This window comes from Euwallacea similis, chromosome 7, assembly GCF_039881205.1.
Source record: "Euwallacea similis isolate ESF13 chromosome 7, ESF131.1, whole genome shotgun sequence".
In the NCBI taxonomy this organism is placed as follows: domain Eukaryota; kingdom Metazoa; phylum Arthropoda; class Insecta; order Coleoptera; family Curculionidae; genus Euwallacea; species Euwallacea similis.
This window is the reverse complement of record NC_089615.1, coordinates 4401028-4420127: the sequence shown is the minus strand read 5'-3', so window position 1 is coordinate 4420127 and position 19100 is coordinate 4401028. Positions and strand designations below refer to the sequence as shown.

Genomic DNA, 19100 nt, shown 5'->3' with positions numbered 1-19100 from the left:
AGATTTCGTTGGCCTGCTATATTATAATAATGGCCTCCACTATCAAACAGGACCAAGGTGTATTATCGGAAAAAGTATTAAAAAATATGGCTTCCAATTGGGTCAAAGCAATAAGATTTTTTCTGCAAACTTCTTATAACATATTTAGCTCATACTAAAATATCGATAAATTTTACTACTTATTTACAATTTTTTCAAGGCATATCAAAATACCGAAAACATTTACGATCTAATCTCCCAGGCACTCTTAAATAGAGCCTAAGTTGTAACAAGATTTTGCCCTTTATGAGCCCTCTCATCTCCCATTCCTGCGATCAGAGCAAACTTTTATAATCAAGGCTGCGTCACGCATTCTGAGACTTTTATCGGATCCTCTTTAGCTTTTCGTCCCCGTAAACAAACACCTTATAATATAAATTGGAACTGTCATAATGGGTGATTTATTCTTATTTAACAAGGGGAAATTTGCAATAAAAACGACACAGCTCTAATACCTTAAAACTGGAGGGCAGCGCTTTCGTTCGAAGGAAAATTGTTGTTTGAAGAAAAAGTTTAAATGGTGCTTGAATTAACGGTAAAGTGGAAGATGAACAAAAAATTTGCCCTTCGTGGGAAGCGCAGAAAGCAAAAAATGATTTTTTTGTGTTATGTTCTAATTGCCATGACTTGCTCTATAATTTACAGCAAGTTCGCCTTGGAAAGAACACATTAAATTGGGTCCATAAAAAGGGGGGGATGTGAGAAATCTATTTAGGCGACAAAATGAGCATTCAGCTGAATATGGCACGCACCGTCGCAAAATTAGTTCGACAAAATCGTTAACACGCACGTTCGTAACTAATGGCGTAGAGTTTTTTTAAATTGCCAAACAAATAAACATTTTAATATTTGGGTCGTTCGTTGGGTTTGAGTTTTACTAGGGAAAAACACGCGAAAGGGCTTTAGATATTGTTTGTTGGCTTTCCGAAGACCATTTATGGAGGATTGCTTTTGAGCGCTAGGATTCCATGTCGATGGTGTGTTAGCCAAAAGTACACAATTCGTTTAGAAAATTCAAATTTGTACGTCAACCAAGGATACGTTCTAAATTCATTTAGAATGAGGAGAAGGAAAATGAGGAAAAAGGGAAAAAAAAGAAAAACAAATCCTAAAAAATTCTAAAGAGGGTTATTCATCCACTCAATTAATTCATTTTATTAAATATGGAAGGGAAGCGTAAAACGGTGCTGGTGTAAATATGATTGAATGAGCCATGCAGCAACAACAAATGCAGCTATTATGAGTGCGGACAGTCCAGATGTCCGCTACAATCGATGCTTCCAACAAGGGCGAATTAATAAGAATAATTCGTTTCCTACAAGCAGCAGGATGGACCGTATCGAAATTTATCGCAAAATGAGCAATGGAAGTCTGGTTCAACATGTGGGCCGTTTGATTTATACACGTTCAACCAGGCCTCCGGTAGAGCTATAATTATGTCTTTACTCCCCTTGGTTATGTACAACAGTTCACCCTTTAGGGCACACCTTTAGGCTTGCCGGACCATTCCCCTCCACTACCATCATTTCTGAAGCTTACCGAAGGTACAATTTGCTCATTGTGCGATTAATTTCTGAAGAGTTGCTTTTTACTGTATGTAGGGAACAAATTATATTTCTTAATTAATTCACACTTGGTCGAAGAATCGATCGTAACCGCCACAATGGCGGATTAAGACATTAATGGCCATGTTATTCTGTCCATAGCTTTGCTATGATGCGCAACAACCGCTAACCAAAAGGTGAAAGAGTTACGCAAGTCTGGCTACCACACAGTCTAATTATATTGTACCTATTTCTGCGTAAACGGTCAAAATTTTAAATTTAAAACAAAACGCCTCAAATTGCACATCCAGTGTTCCAGAATCTCGCTTGAATTATACAGGTATCACCAGTTCAAGTGGAAACACAATGGTTTGTGCAGGTGGGAGAAGGACCGCATAAGGTTTAATATGCCTCCGACAAAGACCAACGAAATGGGTTGCGAGGCTAGCGACTAACGTGGGCGGAGTCAATCCAGTTTTACCAGATCTCTTACAGTTTCAGAATTTTTACTAATATAAGGTTTAGTCATTAATTAATCGTTTTTTTTTAAATTTATTTACATTGGTGCTTTTTGTTCTGATATTTTAAAAAATTTCCACCGTTGCTAAGCCAGTGAAAGTAATACTAATCTAAATATCTAAGTGGAAACGTTGACTGGTTGGGCCAGTCCAGTGGGTGGAGTCAGTCCAGTGTTACTAGATCTCTCACCGTTTCAGAATTTTTATTAATATAAGTTCTAGACATGGATTAATAGTTTTTTTTTATATTTATTTACATCACCTCTTTTTGCTCTGATACATAAAGTTCCCATCGCCGCGAAGGTAGCGCAAGCGATATTAATCTAAACATCAAAGTAGAGATATCGGCCAGATTGACTCCGCCCACGTTAGCCGCTACCTTCGCAACCCACTTTGTTAGTTTTTGTCCAAAACATATTAAAACTTATGGAGTCCTGCTCCCATCTGCACAATCCCTGTTTCGACTTGAACTGAAATACCTAAATATACAATATGGTCAATCCGCATGAGTCTATCAAAATCAAAGGTACAGCTAAAATGGCCAAAACAATGCCGGTGCGTTTCCTTTGACACACAGTTTATTTACCTATTTCTTGCCATTCCGGGGGTTCAAAAAATATTTAATGAATTTTTAAGGCATCCCCGTTATCCACACACTAAGCCTTACTGTATCACAACATTGACGTCAAAACTCATTAAATGTGACAGCCAAAATGCGCGACCTTTCTCACCTCCCTGATAAACTTAACGTAAAGAGGAGCGTAGGAAGGCAATAACGTCCCTTCTTTCATGTCCCTCAAAGCCGGAAAATCATAAGCTGAAGACGCCAGGCAGTCGAAGGTCATATTTACACATCCTCCAACTCAAAGGCCATCCCTCCAATGAGTGTTGATTAAACTTCTCCAGGTCGCGCATTGGAAAACTAGGTAAAAACTAAAACTGAAAATGATTTCCGCGGCTTTCCAGCCCCGTGTTTTCCAGCAAGGGCCTATATGTGTATATGGATTCCAAGGTGTGCGCCTGTCTGGACCTGTTTCGTCCTGCAGACGCCGTTCCATGGTGGCGTGCCACTCAGTTTGCAGGCTTTCAGCTCAGGATTAAAACGCTTTCAGGGTTGAAGGATGTCTCGCGTATTCGCCATCTGATCGCTTACTAACTCGCTGACTCAAATCGATGACTCAGATTAGTCGAATACAGTACTATGAGTAAATAATCCAGACTAAAAACCTTTCAGCAGGAATTTTTATTTTTGTTTTGCTGAGATATGATTGGTGTGCAATGTGACCTGTGATTTTTAGTGAGCCATGCTGTTCGGTTAGTGGTTGTGACATATAGATTTGTGTCTTTTTAGTGGCCCCAAGCCGAACATGGCCTTTAGGATTTCGCTGCTGGTGTGTCTGGCGATTTCTGCATTAAATTCAGGTAGGCAGGTCGATCAATTCACGGCATGAATTTTTAATGTTAAGCCTTCTTTTGGAGTCTAGGAACAGGCAAAAATAATAAGTTTGGAAAGAAAATACTTGCTCTTCTCGATATGAAGGTCCAGATACATGCGAGTTTCAAAACTTCAAATGTTAGGAACCAAATATCAAAAAGAGGGAATTTCAGTTTGAATTATGTGGTGAAAAATTGATTTCTAATTTCCTTAACATAGGTCGACTAACCTTCATTAATTTACGTACATCAATTCCTACTTCGACGGTTTAGAACTCGAGCTTTGAAACTTTGATTCAAATTTATCTAACAAAACGCAGTTTTACCTGTTTTGGCATGGGGAAGTCCTTAATGTGAGGACTTTTAGTTCTTGAATTGAAAACAGCATTATTAAAAATTTTATTCGTTAAGTCAGTATGCAGATAGTAAAGTTACTATCATTTGCGACAATTTATAATATTGCATCCGTAATTTTTAACGATACAGGCTTTTAAATTTATATTTTAAGTAATACCGAAATGGATGAGTAATTGGGTTTTGAATTATGTTAAATCGCAAACAATTTTGTCTTAAGAATAAAATTGTATATTATTACCAGCAAAGATGAAGTTTAAAAAGAACCTTAAACCGGTTTTCCGGCATTTTCGAAAGAATGTCGCGAGCTTTTCGCCCGGAAATTTCAACATTCTTGTGTTCCAAAAGTTCGTAATTATGTTAAAAAAGTATCTAAATTATACCAATCCCACAAGAAATGCTTTAATTTTTTTCTGATGGCCCCCTTTTTTAATTTTTCTCCGATGTTTCCGAAGAATGAGAGAAAATTTACAATTTCATGCCTTTTCTAGTGTTCATTATTGACTGAAAATTGCGATTTATATAAGATTTTGAGGTGCAATAAATTGATATTCTTTAAATCAAATTATGATAACGCCTGATTAAAGTTTTGTTGAGCTAATTACAAAAACTAATTAAAGAAACCTGTGATTTTGTCATTATTTACCGCGAAGATTTCTTTATAACTGAGGTGATGATTTAAATATTTATGAAATCATTCGATACTAAGTCGAATGATAAGCAATACCCTTTAATTAATGACCATGTTTTTGTCGAATTGGAAAGGTTGCCATTATTGCCTAAAAATTAAATACAAAAATCGTTGAGATATTTTTGTAATCGTCACGGAATTTCACATACCCAAAGATTATTCAAATTTCACTTATAAAAGTTGGATTTTGCAGACTATTCTTTAATCAGTCGAGTTCTTCCTTTCCAATCGGAGATATAAAAATAGTAAAATGACAAATTAGTCATTTATCTTTTGATTTTTTTCCTTTTATAGCTTCTCATGTTACCACCCTGATTTATTTAATGCCACGTACATATCTTTACACATATCTTTGGTTTTATATATAATTAGTCAAATATTCCGATCCAATTAAACTCAGTATTGAATTTTCTTATTAAGATTTTCGAGAAATTTCCTACAATATAAGCTGACAAATTGAGATTTATCCCCTGATTACTCTGACTTTTGTCGCGCCCTTCGAGGGCCAACCCTGATTTATCTAATTCTACTTACGAATTTCACACGTTTCATCAACAGCGTTTCTTCAGTTTTATGGAAACCCAATTCTCCGCTTTCATGTTTTCCAAAACTTGGGTGAAATCCTCGACTTTAAATCGTATATTATTCTTATCGGAATCTTGATGTTTATTTGAGCTGGTGAGTTTCTCCTTTTCAAAAAGTTAAAAGTTGAAGTGTGTATATAATGTGGCTTAAAATTGCTCGCATTTTCTTTACTCCGCAATGTCATTAGTGTCTATCTTCTTTCCATTAGGAAAAGGTATGATATGTTGGCTCACGACCGAAAACGTAACTGCCCAGCCAAAAGACGATTTTTTCCCTATTCTACTTTTCTTTCAAATTGCAAAATTCCTTCACAAAAATATGCTCATTTCCTAATTTTCCTATATGGCATTTCTGGAAAATAAATGGCCTGGAAAAGACCTAATAAATCTTCAATTTGGCCACCCTATTACGTCATCTGGCGTTCCCGGAAAACAGATTCTGAGTTATTACATATTAAAAAGTTATCCTTTGAACATGTCACTGTACCTCAAAGCTTGTTAAAGTCAAATATTGTTTGACTCGTAGAATGAACTTCCATGTAATTTAACGTTGTAGAATTTTCACAATTCAGCCATTAGAGAACTTTTATTATTCCTGAACTTTTCAACCTGATGTTTTATTGATGAATATTTCAAGAAAAGTACAAATAAATAAATAAAAGGCAGCCTTCGGAGTAAATGATAGCATAGTTGCAGAAGTCTTTAAATTGTCTTGTGAAAGAGGTCACTATAAAACAAGCTTTAAACTTTTATAATTTCCTTACTTTTCAACTATTTATACCAACGCATTGATGGGTTATTTTATTAATTTACATATAGATATATATTAAAAAAGTTTAAAAAATTAAATGTATTAGATGAGCAAAGTTCCACTATTCTCTTAGATGTCAGGGTGTAAATCGGCTTTTTTGCCGAAAACGTAATAAAGTAAAAGTCTTAGCAATATTTTACGTGGAAAAACAACTTAGGACATGGGCAAGCAATAAAACTTTGAGCGTGCTTGCTTTTATTTGCCCGTTACTGCAAAATCCAGCGTAATGCGACCATTGCATGACTTTAATTCAGTTTTCCCTGGCAGGTACCGTTAGGGGTCGACAATCCATATTACCACATTAGGGCTTCTTGAAGTAACTTATTCCCTTCTTTTGTAAACTGATATATGCCTTTAGATCTGTAAAAAAGTAATATCGCTTTCACACTATCGACATATCATTTATGCCATGCTTCGACAATTCAGGGCCAAAATTCATTAGTAGCGAATACGGCAAAGTTTTGAGGACAAACTGTTGTGAATAGAGTCTATTAATGTTGTTTGAAAACTCGTTAACGCGATCACATTATATTCCATATTCCAGAATCCCTCTATTAACAGAGCAATGTTTTCATTTACAATAACGTCAATGACTACGAAGTCCTATTAACCGGTTTCCCGGGTCAGCCATGAAGAATAAATTGCCTTGTGCCATTAAGAGGAATAATAATGTTGGTTTATGTAGTGAAAGGACGGAATTTTGGTTTTAGAATTGTTATTTGTAGGTTTGTTGATGGCAATTATTTTGATTTAGTTAGATTAAAAAGATGGGGAAAATGAAAGCAAATTTATGTTTATCAAAGTAATTTTGTTTTAATGTTGGTGCAGAACTTTAGAAATCTGGAAAGATCAGTCATGTTTTTACTTGTTGCAGATATTGAAATTTTTCCTGCAAAAAATCGGTTTATTTGCTTATGTGTCAAGTTATCATTAAGTTAAATAAATTTCCTCTTTTTAGTCATTTAATGCATATAAAATTTTTAACATAGATGCAGACATTACTCAAAGTTATCGTTAGTACATTCTAGATCCAGACAATCACAGTGACTTTCATAATTGTTCCGTTTTATTAACTTCTTGTGAGTAAGAAAATAAATCTAAACGCCCCAAAAAATCATAAGGATCTTGATCGGGAGAGCGTGCGGGCTATTAAACTCAATCCATCTAAATAAATAAAAACACGCGAAAAATAAATAAATAACCAGAGCTACCTTGTTGTTATTCACTTTTAGTATGCCACAATTTACTTTTATTAAAATGTGTTCAGCCTGTAAAGATAAATGTCAAACCTTTCAAAACAACCTGTATATTTTGTAGAATAAAATTTTCTCTCCTAGTAATTTCTTATATCATTCTGGTAATGTAAAATCGCATTTTTAATGGCATTAGTTAGCAGTGATAAAATCTGACGTTGAAATGTATTTCCGATATGTTTGAGATAAAATGGAAGAAGTGTCAAAAGAATTTCATCTATATTGGAAATTGGTGTGGAGAAATTTCTGATGGAATATAGTGGAAATATAAGCTACTTCAGTTTAAATTAGTGTCGCCCGAGTTCTCATAGTAAGTAGAAATACATGCTTTTCATCCTCAAATATAATTATAATTTGTCGACTTAATATTGCTTATTATTTATTCATAGATAAATTTTTGAGCCAATTGCAAATTACGTATTGTTAATTGGATTAGAGTTTATACCTAAAATGACTAGTATACGTGACGCTCAATAAGGATGGTAAATTTTATAATTATTTTCGCTCAAATATTGGCGAAAATAGAATATATAAATTTAGTCTTTTATTTTCTTGGGAATAAATGGCCCACTTTAGTTCTTTCTTATAAGGAGTAAAGTCGCTTCCAGTTTACTATCAGAAAACTTATTGCTATCACAAATTCATCTACTTTTCACTCATTTTCGACAATAAAAGTAATCCATTTTCTATAAAATTGACCAAAAAATTTAATTTAATATCAATAACGTAGCTACAGTTTTTTATGCAATTTCCCTTTTTGCACACAGATAGCACTTTTTTAAACGAATATACACAAAAATATGATTAATATGCTAAATTTTTGTTTGTGTTGAGTAAACCAAATAAAAACCTCCATATTGAGGTTTTTATTTGGTCTATTCAATATGAAAACAATGATAAAACGAAATTTAAATTTTCCAAGACGTGATAGAAGGCAAGCTTAGGGGACTAATTTAACGATGAATAAATTACTAACAAGTCGCCTTTATAGTAATCGGGGTTGAATTGATCACCGCTTTAAAGCGGGTAAAAATATTTTTATTCATACAAATTCACGGGAATACGTTAAATGATACCCGAAAATTATGTCCAGAGAAAGTAATTCTGTAGATAGTGACGGGCAAATGAAGAATTATTGGTCCAACTTAAGTTTTCATTTTATTCAATTTTTTCACCTACTATTTCTTCTATTTAAAAAAGAGGAAAAGTATTTTTTCGTGGTTGGAGACAGCTAGAAATCCCCAGATGGAAATGGTAAAATAGTTTCGATTTATTTAGCCCATAGGGATAATTTATTTATGTTTCGATTTCATTTTCATCAATTTCTAATTTAAATTATCGATCTTTTGCCTTAAGCAAATTTCGATATTTCTCTTCAAAGAAGCATTGTCTCGTGATCGAGAACCGCCAGGAATCCTTAGATGGAGGTTGCAAAATACCTCGCACATCTTTGACCCTCATGGCCAACTTCATTACCTTTCGACTTTAGTTTCTGAATCTCATATTCTGCACGTATTTGAAACGAAACCATTCTGAGGAAAATTCCCAAACAATAAAATTTAATTAATTTATAGGCTGATCATTAAGAAAACCTCAAGTAAGCGTTAAAATATTCCAGGCATGTTTTGGGTAAATTCATGTGTTACCTTTTCTTAGTCAGATATTTGCTGGTCAGTAGCCAAGGGCTTACTAACGCCCTACGTTCACGATTCACGGCTAAGAATTTTTTTTTAATGATCACTCGTTATTTTCTCAATCTTCACTTCCTAGTATAAACGATCAGTTCATTCAGAATTTAAAAACTGTTATTATATCAATTAAAACATACATACTGTGTAATTTAGCCTCACCGTAACTCGAACATTGATACCCAAACAGCACTCTAATCAAGAATAATCCTAATTCTATTGTCAACGTCCATTCATCTTGTAATTCAAATTAGCAGCCAGTTGCATGCGTTAATGTCTTAATTTGCATGTTAGCTTTTCCCTCTGTATATGTTTGCATACGATGTTATTACCCCTAATAGGAACTCCATACAGGCATAACTAAATATATCATGGCTACATAATAGAGTTACAGGGGACTTTCCTAATGTCAATTTTAACTGTATCTGGACCAGGACAAGTATTTATGAGGGATCATTCAAAAACACGAGGGTAACTTGAAAGGGTATTGTGGTCTTAATTGACTCTGACTTGGGTGATTAATATGTAGAAGGATGTATGGTCGATATATTTGAGCTTTTTTTTCCAAGTTTTGAAATCGGTTCGGTGTGATTGGATGAGACGAGAAAATGGCAGTCAATTGGATAAATTATACAAAAACCTTTGTGAAAACTTTCTAGGTCAGAAATTGAACGTGAGTCATCCAGATCGGTTTCAGGGAAATCTATAATAAGAGCACAACGACTTAGAAATTACCCTCTATCTTTAGTCATTTACTGAAATTGTCATAAATATTTAGTAAAGCCATTCCAGGAAAAGCTCCAATTATCCTATTTTTGTTCAATGGCAAATTCTCAACCCCTTCATCTTCTATTTTTTTAAATTTTCTATTTCCTTTTCACTGATATATTTAACTTTGTGAGGAAAGCTGTTCGGACCCAACCAATGTAAATAACTTATATTTTTGGTATGGAGAGCATTGTTTGAACAGTAGTGCCATCTACTAAAATTTTCTGGTGGTTGCCTAGCACCAATTAGTGTCGTGAGATGGGGTATTTTCCAGTTGATCGATTTCAGTTAATTGAAAGTCCTTTATAAATAGCCTGTGATGTACAAAATGACCCCATTAAATTTGTGTTTCATAAATGTTTTATTATATTTTTCCACTAACTTAGTAAAATAATGAAAACCCAATGACATAATTATTTTATTTATTAAATTCAAATAAGTTTAATGTACCGCAATAAAGTTTTAGCGTGCCTTTTATTTCCCGGTTTAGAGGACCAAATCAAGCTTAATGCGAGAATCGCATGACTATAATTTTGTTTTGCTTTTCTGTTTGGCTAAGGGTTATATTTACTGAATTTTTGTTTTGCTAAATAAAAAGAACAATCCGTTCATTATGTCTGGATAGATTCGTGGATGCCATTCAATAAACACCTAAGCCAGACGTTTATTGTTAACACCTCTTCGTGAGAGTTTAAGGGTTGTTAATTCTACAATTTAATAATTCATGTGTAAAAAAAAGCTTAAATCAGTATCTTATAGCACGAAGAAACGGGTATGAGGGGATACGTGATTTATTTTTTCTTTGATCCTGCATAGCTTTCCTCAGGGGGGTTAATTATTGTGAGGCGATTTGCGACAAGACTAGCAGAGAAAGGCGTTCCAGGGGGAAAATCTTCAGCTGATAGATGACATCATCAAACTGAACAGTTTTTGTAAGGACGACTGGGAAACGGAGAGATGTTGTTCCAGATAAAATCACAATTTTGAAACCGCAACTATGAAGAGCCTGTCAACACTTATTAATTGATATAATCAGTGATATAAAACACCTTTCAGACAAAAAATCGTATCACAGTTTTGCATCCGCGGCTACAAATAGACAATTTGCATGTATCTCATACCGCCAAATTTGTTAATGCATGCCAATGCATTTCCATGAAAGAGACATTACCTACTCTCTATCACTTTTCAAATTTTGAACGTTAATATCTCGGAAATCCCTGGAGCAATTTCCTGAAAATACCTCATATTATACAACGTTAAAATCAAATGATACATTGATTTTACAACAATGTGACGCAAATATTTTACGTGATTTAATCGGACAGCACTTTCCTTTATCGATTATGTTAATGACAACCGTTTGTTTTTAATTTATGTAAATCAAAACCCACCAAAAAATTTCTGCTAAAAAAAAAACGAAATCAATCATATGTCCGGGAAAACCATTATTCCATTGCATAATCATTATTCTGCTGGATAGTCAACGTGTCGCAAATAATTGACAGTACAGAATGGAAACTCGAAAGTCAGAATAACATTTAATTATCCGTTTCGCGTTAATTTCAGGAGGGGAGTTTATGGTAATACGGACCATTCAGAAGAGCGTGAAGAAATTGGCGTCAACGCGGGGCTTAAAATTTGTTCCCTGCTCCCTTATTTCATTGAAAAGCCAGTTCTTGATTAAAATGCAAATTGGCACAGAATTAAGTTAATGTGGGAATATTAAGAAGAACTGGATCGCGACTAAACAAACCTTTCCTAAACATTATATTCTTTCAATCACGTCTGTAGGAAAGGTTACGTAAGAGGAATCAATAATCAGGATGAGATCGATGGAGAGAAACTAGAGAACTCTAGCATTGAAATTCTGAAAGTCTATGCGAGTTCGTTTTATATTAAAATTTAATATCGAATGTAGGTCAGCACTTATTTGCGTGACTTTATTTAAATATTGAGCAAGAACCGGGAAAATTAGGATTTATCACCCCCACGTGACCGAATTTAATTTGTCAGGTGATGAACATTTAAATTTTCTATAGGGAATAAGTGAGCATCCTCTCGTGCGTCTGAGATGTTTCCTTAAAAATTGTCTATTTTGGAGTTTGTTCTATACGCATTCGAAAAAGACGTCAAAATTTTGCAAGTTTTTGGGAGAGAGTTTTTGCAAGAGATTTGAAGCTACAAAGTTTCTCGAGTTGGTTTTGAATTTTCTCTCAATGATTTCCCAAATAATTCTGAAATAATTATTGCGATTGAAATCTGCTTAAATCCTAAAACAGTTCTGTGAAGTCATCTTAAAAATTTTGACTTTTTTGTTTAAAATTCTCTGAACCATTCTCAGATTATCAGAGATTAACGGTGAAATGATGCTATAAAAAAGGCTCTTTTCATGCTACTGTATGTATGTGATCACGATCATTTGGAATCTACATATATCGTTTTTTACAGAAAATTCGAGTTTGACTACCTTCCTCACTTGCCAGATCTAGCCCCAAGCGACTTTTTTGTTTCCTAAGCTAAAAGTTACGCTCAGAGGACAGATATTTTTGTCAAAAAGGAGACTATTACCTTCATAAATAATCATTTTGCAGAGAAAGATGCCGAGTACTATTTGGATGAGTTAAAGAAATGAGAGCATTGTTGGGGAAGTATCTGGACTTATAAAGAGACTATGTAAAAAATAAATTTGAAGAAAGACTGTCTTGTATCTTTGTTAGGTCAGAAACTTTTTAGGCCACCCTAGCAGAAATGGTTTTTTATTGATATCGAGGGAACATTGACTAATAATCAATGTGACATAGTTCTGTTAGAAATGTCATCCGATATCAAGGGTGCATTCGATATCTTCTGGTGTCAGTTTTTTTCACTTTCTTCAGAGAACCACAGTTCGAAAAGTGGGTTACAGATGGTCGTCATTCTATCAATGGGACATATCACAAGCTCTGTTCTGGAATGATCTTGACAAAATCCTCAAACTTCCGACTCTCAGGAATGTAAAACGTACCCTAGGGGATGAAGACGATTTATATCTTGTAGATGAAAACATTCGCTGGGACATATTAAATAAGTAGAATGATAGTGACAATACCATACTGATGAAATGGAAACAAACAGCGATGATAAACAATCTAGCTTTTATATTGACAATAGCTCCACGTGCTTCTGTGCCTTTCTTGTTTCGTACAAAGAAAAATAAACTTGAGACATCTGGCAAATGAACTGTGGGTAGATAGAAATAAACCATGGGCGTATGAAAAATAATCTGTGGGCGTGTAAAAAAATAAACTACGGGCACGTAGGAAACCAAATAATTCTCTGGAGAAGTCCTTAAAGTCGGTAAAAAAAACAACATAATTACTTCTCGAAATATTGAAATGTGATGACATAAATAGTCGGGAAAAATGAAAAATCTTGAAAAGCATTGAAAATAAATATATAGTTAAATCATCTTGAAAATTGCAGTTTTTCAATCTTCTTTCGAGGATAACGATGGAATTATTTTTCTTGAAATGGAAGTATTATACAAATTTAATTCAACTAGTCTGAAACTTTTTGTATTAAGTGTGAAACCTCCGCGAAAAATCCCAAAGTTTAACGAGTCTTCTAAAGGATTCTAATGCAATAGACAAATCTTGGGTATAAGGCTACAAAATTATCTTAAAAGCCTAACTCAAACGTTAGGAAAAGATATGTAAGTTTTAAATGGAAAAAATTATCCTGAAAACTGCAGTAAATTTGATTTTGAGGTATGTATAATGATAGCAAATTTTACAAACAGAAACGATTATACAAAACGTCATTAAATTGTTTTGAAAATTTTAGTTCTTAAGTCTGAAAGCTCCACAAAAGTTTTTGATGAGTTTCCGAAAGGACTTTGAAGTAAATGTTGCTACGGAAAACTCCAAAAAGTTTTAATTTTTTTAAATATATTTCTGCAATCTTTTTCATATATCATCTTTCGAAATGGGCTTTTCGTACCCTCTTTTGAGCTATTTTAATGAAAATAAACTGCTGAAACCTCTATCAATTCTCTCGATAATTTTGTTTGAAATCAGTGCGCAACCAAATCATCTTAAGTATTGTAGAACATCGATTTTTAGATTAACAAGATAATGAAAATCATTTTAAAGCAGAAAATGACTACACTTTTTTCACTTCTCAAACTTTGAGGTCCGATGCAGTATCTCTTTTAATTTCTGAGATATGTTGTTATTTTGATTGATGAAAACATTTTGACCTATTTTCTTAATTTTCAAAGTTCAATAAGCATTTTCTCATTTCAGCCAGGGAGACATTGAGTCAGGTGTTCCTTTATTTAAAAAAATAATATTATCTTGCAATAAATTATTAGTTGAGATTTTTCTCCCTTCACTAGCAATTTCAACACACTTAACATAATTTAAATCACAGTTGCCTTCACTCAGCGATATCAAGCAACTTCCTTCCTTTAGTAATAGATGAATGTGGTATTCCTCATATAGCTGTTGTACCTTAGCTTCGCAACTTTTTTTCTTATCATTTGCACCACCCACGTCATAATGTGAATTATGACGACCAAAGCCAGAACCAGGAGTACATATTTGTAAGTAAAACCTATGTCGTCCCATTTCAATATGGGGTAGATGTATGGACTACCATCGCTGTAACAAATATGATTAAACAAAAATATATCATTTTTGATTGTGTGTTATGCCTGGCAAGTCCACCACACGCATAATAGATCCCAGTGAAAGTTAAATAAATAATAGCAAACGCAACAGGATATATAAAATGCAATATCCGAATTGGGTGTGCCACAATACACAGGTCAGAGAACATAAGAATTGAGTTCATTCCATGAACCATGAAGTTCATTGTTGACCATACTCCAGCTAAAAAAAAATCATTTTACTCCAAAACCAAAAGTTTACTTTGGCTAATTTACTTTGATAAATTAAACTCCAGTAAATCAAAGTAATGATAAATGCCATGGTGGTAGCCACAATATTGAACATCCAGTAGAGCCAATAGAGCTTCAGAACGGCGACAGATGCGTACGGTTTATCCGATATCTGTATTGATATTACAGTAAACAATATCATAATAAGAGCAATTAGGGATTGCAAAGTGCAAATAGTCAGCCCCCAATTGGTCATGTAGATGAGCCATGTTCGTTTCCCGTCATCTGCAATCAGTATGTAGGAGAAGGTGGTTATGGTGGCAAAGGAGATGAAGATGATGATTCTTAAGAGCAGATAGATTTTGCTTGGACGGTCCTGGTTTAGTTGCCACTGAAAATGTTTAATGATTTGTGATGATGATTAATCTTGTAACAATTTTAATGAGGTAGTGAAATACTTTTCGTGATGCTTTAGTATTTGTGATTAGGACGACTCGCAAGCATTTAATCATGTTTTCACGCAAGTACTCAATCATATCCATTAATACTTGGAATCACTCTGATGGAAATAGTGGTTATGATGTTTCATAATGATGAATTAGATTGGACACGGACAAACTTACCTGTGAAGTTATAAAGATTTCCGGATTGCTACATGTTAGTTTAATATTCAAGTGGTCTCTCCATTCCATGTTTACTATTTTTTCGTTTATCTATTTAATTAAGTAAAAGACAATGAATTATGTACATGTACTCAACCATATTTCTTGTAGCCACAAAAAGATCAATATTAGCTATGAAAACACCTTTATAAATAAACAAATCATGCAAATCTTCTACATAAGCAAAATGCTACTCACAGTATATATCAAAAAAGTCATTTAGCTCCTCCTGCCTTGTAAGTTCAAGTTACACTACTTACTAAGTAATGACGATTTTAATGATTTTCATATAATCATTGTTCTGTACTGTTACTCATGTGGTTAAAATGTAATACTGATATGATTTCCTTATCGATGAATTTGGAAACATAGTCCAAACATACTTACCGAATGTCTTATCTAACGATAATCGGTTTTGACTATGGGGAATAGAGATATAGCAAGAATCTGGCAATAAAGGCGGACCCTACGGCAAAAATAATTCCACTTGTAAAAAAATATAATACATGTTTTTTGCATAGATTCGTGTGCTTGATCGTTCCCGGTAGGAAAATGCTTATAAAGCTTAAGTCGGAAAAATTGCTTTCCAGATATTAAAAAGTGTTTTGTGGAGTAACAAGTCGTTATTGTGGCTACAAAATATGAACCTTTTAAAAATTGAAAAACTGCCTTTTTGGAAAAGAGAAAAAAATTAATGTGTTTTTTTAGTATTACATTTGACGGTTTTATATTGCAATTTGTTGTCCAAAATTTATTTTGTGTTAGCATCAAGTGTCTGGCGTAAACATAAACTAAAACCCCAAATTTAAAAAATCCCATATGATTTTAAGCGTAATTTGTGCTAGCCCTACACCAAGCAAATAGTAGTTTTCATATTGTTTTCCCTTTCCCGGAAAATTTACAGCCTAAAAACATTTTTTTTTAGATATACATGAAGTTCAAGAGGACTTATGGACACTAGAATGGAGTTTATATGATATATCATATAAACGCTACTTACGAAAGGCTGTGAACGACAATGATGTCGCATCATGCTTCAATTTATCTTAAGTGAACATTTTGCAATTTACAAAAATCCACTATCAAATAGAAGGAAATTGTATTCAAGGAAAACAATAAATATTGCAAAACATTGGTGAGGAAAATCGTTTTAAAGCAAATAAAAGTTTTTTTCTTACAAGCCATCCAGAAATTTTATATTCTACTGCATTTATCCTTGTGAAAACATCATTTCCTGGAATTGTGTGAAGGAAAGCGTGAAAATACGTAACGGTGCAAGGAGTTTGTTGTCGTTTTATCCATATCCAGTCTATCACAATGTCACACAATCTGCCAACTTTATTATCTAATTCTACTGTGGAGAATCATAGCCGTCGTTTGATGAAGCGTTCGTTGGATCCCACAGCCTGACTTGAAGTACATGGTTGTATCACTTTGTCGTGGGCTGAGATGTACAGTATCGTACGAAAGATAAACAATGGGTATAAGCATTTTTTTTTAAATTGATGCCTTCTTTAAGATACCAACATTGACAACAATTTTAGAGTAAAATATGTAAATAAATAAAATCCTCAGAGTATATATCAATTAAGTAAACAAATGATCATAAAAGCGTTACTGCTCCACGGGAAATACATCATTACATGAATGTCTTCAATCTCACGCCGCCCATGTTTTATGTTTTAAATTAGTTCGTATGTTTAAACAGTGAATTTTCGCATGCTTACAAGAATACAACTACTTATAACAAGCAATTTTGTTTTTATCCATCTTTAATGAGGTTATTCGAGGGTTGTAATGTTGATAAGGAGGAAAAACAGACCCGTGGAGCGGGCGTTTTATAGCAGCATTTTGTCAGCAAAGGAGTGGTACATCGCACCAGAAAAAAATCATAAACCTCCACATTTATCGCAAGTCCATAAATCAAGCTTCATAGGGAAGATATCTCAATTAATTAGATCACACTTGACCAACAGGAAATTTTATATCCAGGTTTCCGGTGATAAATTCGAAATCCGGGATATGGACACCAGTGTTCAGTGGGTTTTTAGTTTTACTGTTTATCAATGACCAGCATGATAACATTTAAAAAAACATATATTTATAGTCCTATCTATCCCCATTTAAACTGCAATGTCACACTGTGGGGTAATGGAGTAGATACAGGCCATGTTCTACTAGTAAAAAACGAATTATTCGGTTGACGTACTTATTAAATATATAGGGTGAGATTTTTAAGTGTGTCGCATAAATATCTTTGAAGTTAATCAGTTTTATAAAAAACAGTTTCAAATAAAGAAGGGATTGTATGAAAGGGAAAAACGTTTGGCATTATCACTATTTTGATTCAAGTTCACCTTCAGGCTCTAATCAAGGTCAACTTTGTTTTTTCAAATGGAAACCTCATATTTTTTTGACAGATTCTGACTTATTGTTGGGAACAAATATGTTTTTACTTAAAACATTTTTTTATTCAATTGATAGTTTTGGTACAAATTGACATTTTTCAAAAGTTTCTCTTTCAATGAAAAATGCTTGTATCAATACATTCAAGAGAAAGAATTTTAAAAAACCATAATTTTTGGACAATTCAACCAAATAAATGTTCAAAATAATGTCCTACTTCAATGCATTTAACGATTCTCATTTTAAATGACTGTTGGATTTAGAAAAACGTTTCTGGTGGAATGTCACGGCAAGTTACTCTCATTCTTTCTTTCGTGTTTTTAACGGTTGGTGGCACTGCAGCGTAGACAATTTTTTTAAGTGTCCCCAAAGAAAGAAATCTAGAAATGTTAAGTCTGGTGAACGTGCTGGCCAGTCAACATTATCAATCCACTTTTGAAGAAGCATTTCATCTAATTTTTCCCGAACAACTGTTGCGTAATAGGCTGGATACCCAACATGTTGATATCACATGATTATTTGTTGATTTAAATTTATTTCTTCCAGAGGTATTGACAAATTATTTGTTAAAAAATCGAAATACTTCACAGCATTAAGATTTCCATCAATAAAAAAAGGGCCAATTAAATGTTTACCCATAATGCTACATCAAATATTAATAGTCCATCGACGCTGATTTTCTACCTCTCGCGACTAATAGGGATTTTCAATAGCTCAGTAATGCATGTTGTGTCTATTAACTTCACCATGGTTTGTGAATCCAGACTCGTCCAAAAACAACACAATCGAGAAAAACTTATTATTTTGTCTGATTTTTCTTTAGGCCCAAATAAAAAAGGTAACTTGTTGGGTTTTCAAAATCATCTCCATGTAATTTTTGATGAAGAGAAAAGTGGTAGGGATGAAATTTATGATTTTTAATTTAGCGAACACTGCTTTGTACTACACCAGACTCTTCAGCCAGCTGGTGAGTACTTACACGAGAATCAAGTGCAACGGCAACTAAAATACTACTTTAATTGTCTTCATTTCCAACGACAGTCTTTGAGCGTATTCTTTTTTGTGTTTCGATAGTTCTTATTCTAAAATTGAATTGATACTGTAAGCGAATAGGACTGTTGGTCAAAAAAACTTGATAAAACATCTATTTATTATGTTTTTTTTATTCTTTCTGTTGAATGTATTGACACAAGCATTTTTCATTGAAAGGGAAACTCTTCAAAAATATCAATTTGTTCAAAAACTATCAGTTGAATAAAAAAATGTTTCGACTAAAAACATGTTTGTTTCCAATAATAAATCCGAATATGTTAAAAAATGTGGGATTTCTATCTGAAAAAACAAAGTTGACTTTGATTAGAGCCTGAAGGTGACCTTGAATTGAAACAGTGATAATGCTAAAAGTTTTTCTCCTTAATACAACCTCTTTATTTTTTTCTAAAACTAATAATTTCAGAGATATTTAC

At 33.6% G+C, this 19100-nt stretch overlaps 2 protein-coding genes across 5 annotated transcripts in view; one reads left to right on the top strand and one right to left on the bottom strand.

Moving 5' to 3' along the window:
- The first annotated feature begins 3174 nt into the window (after nt 1-3174).
- Nucleotides 3175-19100, top strand: part of LOC136409784 (neurotrimin-like) — a 168608-nt gene continuing 152682 nt past the window's right edge. Inside the window, exons 1-2 of one of the 3 annotated variants that reach the window (XM_066391567.1) lie at nt 3175-3398; nt 3453-3523. In XM_066391567.1, the coding sequence (XP_066247664.1) occupies nt 3469-3523 (55 nt within the window). In that variant the 5' untranslated portion in view covers nt 3175-3398; nt 3453-3468. Of the gene's footprint in view, nt 3524-19100 lie in introns of all 3 variants that reach the window. The other 2 variants (XM_066391566.1, XM_066391568.1) reach the window with 2 other exon arrangements.
- LOC136409917 (protein rolling stone-like) lies at nt 13805-16608 on the bottom strand. Of its 2 annotated transcripts, none has more exons than XM_066391772.1 (6): nt 16407-16608; nt 15427-15694; nt 15190-15360; nt 14612-14957; nt 14381-14558; nt 13805-14327 (listed from the first exon to the last, which is right to left on the bottom strand). In XM_066391772.1, exons 3-6 carry the CDS (start codon nt 15256-15258, stop codon nt 14135-14137), a joined length of 786 nt encoding a protein of 261 aa, XP_066247869.1. In that variant the 5' UTR covers nt 15259-15360; nt 15427-15694; nt 16407-16608; the 3' UTR covers nt 13805-14134. The 2 variants fall into 2 exon arrangements, with proteins under 2 accessions (XP_066247869.1, XP_066247868.1); XM_066391771.1 differs by having other exon boundaries at nt 15190-15279.

Excerpts from the sequence above, each read along its gene's own strand:
- LOC136409917 (XM_066391771.1), bottom strand. The coding sequence starts at position 15,447 with ATGACTTTTTTGATATATACT. Across the intron at positions 15,280-15,426 it reads TGACTTTTTTGATATATACT|ATAAACGAAAAAATAGTAAA; the intron begins GTGAGTAGCATT and ends TTAATTAAATAG. Across the intron at positions 14,958-15,189 it reads AAATCTTTATAACTTCACAG|TGGCAACTAAACCAGGACCG; the intron begins GTAAGTTTGTCC and ends AAACATTTTCAG.